Here is a 7,172-nt window from a genome sequence, read left to right as displayed (position 1 = left end):
GTTAAACATGCAAGTTACACATTTTAGGTGTTAAATGTCATGTAAACAAGTTAAGTGCCAACTAAGATACACGTGGCAACACTTTATACAGCCACATGTCAAAAAAAAAAATTTATTATTTTTTAAATAATAAATTTAATTAATAAAAAATAGAAAAAATAAAATTTTAATTTTTTTCAATTTAATTTTTTTATTAATTAAATTTATTATTTTAAAATTATTCAAAAAAAGTTCTTAATTTTTTTTATTTTAACTTGTTTTAAAAAAATATAATATTTTAATGCTTTATAATAATAATACATAATTAAAATTAAACAAAAAAAATTGAAAAAAAATAAATTTTATTTTTTATATTTTTTATTAATTAAATTTATTATTTTAAAAAAATTAATTATTTTTTGACATGTGGCCCTATAAAATGTTGCCACGTGTATCTTAGTTGGCACTTAACTTGCTTACATAACATTTAACACCTAAAATGAGTAACTTGTAACAAACTATTAACAGAAGGGGGTTTTGCCACCAAAGTTTTTGTTTGGAGAATTTGTCGCAACTTTTGTAAAAGAATAGGAGGTTTTGCCACCAAATTTTTTTATTGAGGAGTTTGTTGCAACTTTTGTAAAAGAATAAGAGGTTTTGCTACAAATATCCCTTATTATTATTGTTGTTGTAATTTTCTACTCTTTACTCAACTATTTGTGTCATTCTCTTTCTAAGTCTTGCTTTTTTGTCCTCAAAATCCTTATATTTTAAAGGGGTTTCTTCAGCTCAAACCTCGCTGCCTAACATTATGTGGGGTAGGGAGTAGAAAATAGTGGATGGAGAGACGAAGGGAGAGGTATAATTTTTGTTTGGTAGGAGGAAGAAACGAAGGGAGATGAAAGATGAAGGAGACCCTCCAACTTTATAAAATAAAATATATTAAATATCATAATTATTTTTTAAAAAACTAATAAATACGAATGTTAAAAAAATTAATATGATAATTTTAATAATTAATTTACTTTCAATCTTTCAAACTTCATCCTCAATATCAAGCAACATAAAAAGACAATTATTGTTCTTTCCATTTATTATATATATACTTTATCCATTTTGCTTTTTCTATTTGAAATTAAAATAGGTGAGATATAATACTAAATTTTAGTAATGATAATGTCATGTCAGTAGTTTTTTTGACACTATTGATGTCCTTGAACAATACAAACAATGTTATATAAGACACATATAGTGTCCAATACTATTTTATGATAATTGGTGCAATTTAATATTATGTTCTACGTATTTTATTAGACTCGATACTAAATTGCAACAATAATAACGTGTCATATAAAGTGGTGTTGGGAGCAAGGATGTATCTTAGCAATATTCTTATCCCTAAACAACCATTACTTGATGAGCTCATTTGGGCATTTTAGTAAATGACTACAAATACTATTTTGTTTTTTTATCTAATAGTCTTAATAAGTTTGTGGGTCTTGTCAAGCTTTTTCACCATCATTTTATTTATTATTTTTTTTATCTTCTAAAAGCTCATATTAGGAATCAATCATCAAAGGTTATATTAATAATGAAAGGTTACTTATGGTGATGATTATCAATTGAATTAGTTTGAATCGTCAATGATTTTAACATGTTATTAACACCTAAGTTATAGATACGACAATTATCAATTTCGTTATTCTTCATTATTGATGATAATCCTCGTGTTTAGTTTATTTACGTCACTTAAACGATTTGCCCATAAAGTTACTAGCGGTCACTAATTTTATTCCTCAATGTCATCAATGATTCTTCTTTCAAAACTGTCATTTTGTTTTTGTTTTGCAAATATCAGAGATTTCATCATTCTACACATGTAAATATTTTCATATGCTGTAAATCTAATAAATCCTTAGTGCAATTGTTTGGATTGAGATGGGACTTGTTGATAAAAAAAAGGTCTTGCTAGTCATATAGGCCATCACTACGGCTAGATACTTTTCTTTAGTGTATTTGATTTTGAATCTTGATAAAAAGGACAAGTGTTTGATGAAAATGTTTCTAGAAGAAAAACCAATAAGAAAAAATTTCTTAAATATCATAGAAATTTAGTAGGAAAAAAAAACGTAGATTTTGATTTATAAATATTTTAAAATTGTAGTATTATATTATTAAAATGAGTGATGTGCACAATTGTACACTAAATTTGTACACATTTACTCAATTGATTTTATTTGAGATATCATTCATCATGTTAAAAAAAGATATGTGATTGTGTATAAAAATTTGTGTGCAAAAATTATTACTCTATTAAAATTATTAAGAATAAAAATAGCAATATAATATAAATAACACTATTTCTACCAAATAAAACTATAATAATATAAAATATTTTGATTATGATTTGTAATTTCTTTTAATACCAAACAAAATAGCAAAATATAGATCTAACAAATAATATATACAGTTGTCTGAAAATAATCAATGCCCAACAACTTATGGTGTTGAGTCTAATTTATTAGTGATTAATTTAAATTAAATGTGACCATTGTATTAACAACACATGCTACTACAATAAGGAACATTTACTCTTTTCTTTTGTTCAAAAGAATAAGGGACTTATTAATTCTTAATGAAATAATATTGAAAGGTTTCAAAATAAATGCAAGCCTCTTAGACACTATTTCACATAAACCCTTTCTCTTCAAACTATTATTGTATCATTAGTTTTAAGGTGTTAAATATCTAATTATATAATTCATACTTTTATCCCAATCAAATTCATAAAATGTATATATTCTCATTATATAAATTAGGTGAAAACAACGCATATTTGCTTAGTTTTACTTAAAAGATATATTAATTTCTTTTTATATATTTTTGAGTTTATACATTTTTAGATCATGTGTTTTGTTTCATTACTTGTTTGGACCCTGTATTTTGACAAATTATTTTTTAGGCCATTTGTTTTGTAAAATGGTTCAAATAGATCCCTAAACCTGATTTTGATGAACAAAAAATTAAGTATAACAACATAGTTCTTAGGTAGAATGACTATATTTTTGTTCTGAGTTGTTAGTTTGATGAATTATTTGTGATTTTAGTTAAAAAAACTTTGATCAAAATCGAATTTAGGAGTCTATTGAACTATTTTAAAAAACACAGGGTCCAAAAAGTAATTTGTCAAAATACGGGATCCAAACAAGTAATGAGACAAAACACATGGTCTAAAAAGGTATAAACCCTATATTTTTTGAGTTGACATATAAATTTTAAATAAATAAAGAATTTATACATTTTTGAAGATATGTTTTATCTCATTACATATTTGGACTTTATGTTTTAATAAATTACTTTTTAGATTATATGTTTTGTAAAATGGTTCAAATAGACTCCTAAACCCAATTTTAAAAAAAAATTGAATATAACAACACAATTGTTAGACAAAATAGTTAAATTTTTATTATGAGATTTTATTTTGGTAAATTATTTATAATTTTAGTTCATAAATTTTTTATCAAAATCAAATCAACACCCTACATTCCATGTAATTAAAATATAATTATATTTATTAGTGTTTGATTTTTAAAAATCTTCATTCTATCTTTGCCAAAATAAGATGATGTTGGGCCTAAAATATTCGGCCCAAAAAGGGCTTCTCCATTTTAAGTAAGTTGGAACGGAGCGTTTTGACCCCTGCAGAAGCTCCAAAGTCAGAAGTCGTGGGTTAGAGGCGGTCTACGCCTCTGTCCTCTGCATATTTAATGGGTCCAAAGGCATTTTGGAGGGAAATTCGGTTATTCCTTCGACCAATCAGGGAGCAAACTTAACCGACTAACCACTTAATATTTTTTATTATAAATACCTAGTTCTCATTCAGATGGGGTGATCGAAATCTGACTTAAACATCAGAGTGTCTTTCTTGCAGGTACTCCCCGACAGTTCAACAATCAACAGAGTCATCTTCATTGACAGAGAAGGACTGGAGACCCAGAATTTGTTGGCAAGTACCTCTAGATTTATAAAGACAAAGTTGTTGCATCAACAAATGATATTCTAGCTATAGACACATGTTAGTGCATCTAAAAGTCAAATTTTCTTAAAAAAAACTCATAATAAGTAAAAAAAAAAAAACCCTCATAATAAGTTGGATAGTTGGAGATACTAAATTTGTAAGTAATTGTTTTGAAAATTTTGGCATGTAGGAATCTGGAGACGGGAATGCAAATCTAAGCACTTTCTCATGTTTAGTATTGAATTTGAAATTTTTTAACCTGAGAATTTATACTCCAGGAGTTTTAACTTTTCCTGATTCTGAGTTCAAGTCAAACCCACCTTATACATGATTTTTAAGATATGTGAAACACTTCAAAATTATTACTTTTTTCTATAAAAAAAAAATCATAAACTAATAATTTTTTAGTTAATGACTTGTTTTGTTTTTGAAGGTTATAATATAAAAAATGAATATACATATATCAAACTATAAAATGCTAAATAATGTTTATTTATTTAAATAAATTGATATGTAAAATATTTATATCATTACTTTGGTTTGTTATGAATATTATTAAGAATAAAATATGAGTATTTTTGTATTTTTAAAAATTATACTAGATTATAGTATTTAATAACTGTATTTTTCAATTTTGTTAAAAAAATATTTCATGAATAAAATTGTTTATAAACTATAATGTAAGGGAAAATTTGATAAATTTTTAAAAAGTTATTTGCTATTTATAATTATATTATTTATTATTTTGATAAAATATATTATTATATTAATTTTATAAAAATATGACAGATTTCTATGCATAACCAAACATAGAAAATAATATTATTAGGAATCGTAGATTAGATTGGTGCACAACCAAACACAGCGATGCAAGTTTCCAAACAATCAGATTACCCTTTTCAACTTTCCCAGTAATATAAAAAATATAAACTTCTCATACCAAAAGCCCCTGTGTAACCTTTGAAAATGTATCTACAGGTAGGAACTTTTTGTAGAAAAATAGTGTATATTATAATTATAACAAATTTCCCGTATATTTTTAAGAAATTCTAAATAATTTATTATATTAAAAATAAAATTTAAACAAATTATTTTGCAAGCGTACAAAAAAAATTGATATGCAATGCATGCAAAAAAAGAAATGGTTTAAATCTTGTTCTCGATCAAAATACATTCATTATTTTAAAAGAATTAAGAATATAAATTTTATTAGTGATGAAAACATAAAAACCTCACCAGTACATCCTTTTTCATGGTTTGCCCAGAAGAAAGATCAACCTAATTGTTTTTAGGATATTGCTACGGTGCATATCTTTTGTGACTTTTTGTGTTTCTCAGCTCGTGAACAGTTTTTGGCGCTGTGTTTATTATAGTTATTTAGAGTATCTTGCAAATTTTCAGGAAATTCTGAATAATTTACAATGCCGAAAATTAGGTTCAAATAGGTTATTAATTTTTTTATACACGTGAAAAACAGTTTGTTTGAACCTAATTTTCAGCATTGTAAATTATTCGGAATTTCTTGAAAATTTACAGGATGCTCTAAATAACTACAATAAACATAATTATAAAAGAAATCGCATCAAAAACTGTTCATAACCCGAAAAATACAAAAAATATGCACGAATGCATACATGAAGATATGCACCATAGAATTACCATTGTTTTTATTCTTAAATATATTTTCTTATAATTAAATCGACCCCAGTATAGCTCATAATCTCCATTTCTCTTATAACTTTTATCTCCATTCCACACATGTTATGTCAGACTCAGTGGTCTGCATGTACATTGTACCATCAGGAGACACAAAATATCAATTCCTATTCTCCAGATTTAGAAACCCTTTTAAATACTAATTAAACTCATATAATTGCCTTTCAAAAAACAAAAAACTCATATTATTGGTATTTGAGCTCTATTATTATATTAAATTATATGTAATATTTAATTTCATTATAATTATTATATTTAATTATACGTAATATTTAATTTCATTTTAAATCTCACATTCTCCTCCTACAGTTCTTTTTTCATTTCATAGGTCCCACTTCAGCAAATTACAATTCCCTATACTAGTTTTCTGTATAGTATAACACTTATTAGTAATTTTTCTAAAAAAAAACACTTATTAGTAATATTACGTAATGCATATGCATTCAAATTAAAAAATAATAAGAAAAAAAGCGGTCAAATGCATGGAACAGCACGTGCAAGCGTGATTAAAAAGCAGAAAATGTGGAAATTTAAATTTAAAAAAATAAAAAGAAAACGACAATTATAAAAGTGGGAAGAGCCACCGGTCCACCACCACCGCCACCGCCATCATTGGCTGCTCCGGCTACATGCACCGACAATGGCTCCTTCTCCTCTTTCTCCTCAGTCAACAAAGAAAGCAAAGTCCGAGGCTATTTATGGAATTAAACTTTAAAATTATTTAAAGTTCATCACTCCCGGGCCCAACCCAAGTCGATTAAGTACAATAACTTGATACAGAAAATTCCATTTCTAACCTTGGGTTTACGCGTTAATTACAATGTCAATCACTCACCGGCGTGAAAATCACCATTTATACCTACGTACAGTGGTGCTAACATAATTTTTTAAAAATATTTATTTAAAAAAGAGTGACCAAAGTAAAGGTCAGATCCAGTAAAACGCACCGTTTTAGTCGCCGGAATCATCGTCGCCGCCGAATAAGGAGATGCGATTGTAAAGAAGGAAGAGAATGATGACGAGAAACAAGGCGACGCCAACTGGTGAGCCGCTGACGCGGTGGATCGAATCGGGTTCGCCGGTTGAGAAAATGGAGTTGACGAAGGATCCGCGGTCGGAGGAGAGGAACTGGATCGTGAGAAGGAGGATTATGGGGAGGAGGAGGAGGCCGAGAGGGCTTAGGAGCTCGGAGATGGCCTCCGTCAGTGCCTCGCCGTGGTCGCCGACTAGGAATGGCACAACTATCACCACCACCACCACCACCGCCAGTAGTATGCCGTGCGGTGCTCCTCCTCCTTGTTGTCGTTCTTGGTTTATCATTCTTGTTTTCGAGTGTCGTTTGGGATATGTATGGTCAGTTGGTCACTGTCGTTTTTTGGTTTGGTTTGAGAGAGCTCGCTAGAATAGATGAAGAAGTTGAAAATGAATCATCAAGGTTTTGATACCCTCTTTAAAATTA

At 27.9% G+C, this 7,172-nt stretch overlaps 1 protein-coding gene across 3 annotated transcripts; it reads right to left on the bottom strand.

Annotated features, from left to right (window-relative positions):
* Positions 1 to 6,192: 6,192 nt before the first annotated feature.
* LOC133819490 (uncharacterized) lies at positions 6,193 to 7,172 on the bottom strand. Of its 3 annotated transcripts, XR_009886350.1 has the most exons (3): positions 6,661 to 7,172; positions 6,511 to 6,572; positions 6,193 to 6,405 (listed from the first exon to the last, which is right to left on the bottom strand). XR_009886350.1 is itself a non-coding variant. In XM_062252754.1 (2 exons), the coding sequence occupies exon 1, from the start codon at positions 7,031 to 7,033 to the stop codon at positions 6,665 to 6,667; it is 369 nt and encodes a 122-aa protein (XP_062108738.1). In that variant the 5' UTR covers positions 7,034 to 7,172; the 3' UTR covers positions 6,193 to 6,572; positions 6,661 to 6,664. The 3 variants fall into 3 exon arrangements, 1 of the variants encoding a protein (XP_062108738.1); XR_009886349.1 differs by having other exon boundaries at positions 6,511 to 7,172; XM_062252754.1 differs by having other exon boundaries at positions 6,193 to 6,572.

Source organism: Humulus lupulus, chromosome 2 (assembly GCF_963169125.1).
Source record: "Humulus lupulus chromosome 2, drHumLupu1.1, whole genome shotgun sequence".
Taxonomy (NCBI): Eukaryota; Viridiplantae; Streptophyta; class Magnoliopsida; order Rosales; family Cannabaceae; genus Humulus; species Humulus lupulus.
The sequence above is the reverse complement of the archived record's forward strand: the minus strand, read 5'-3'. Positions and strand labels throughout refer to the sequence as shown.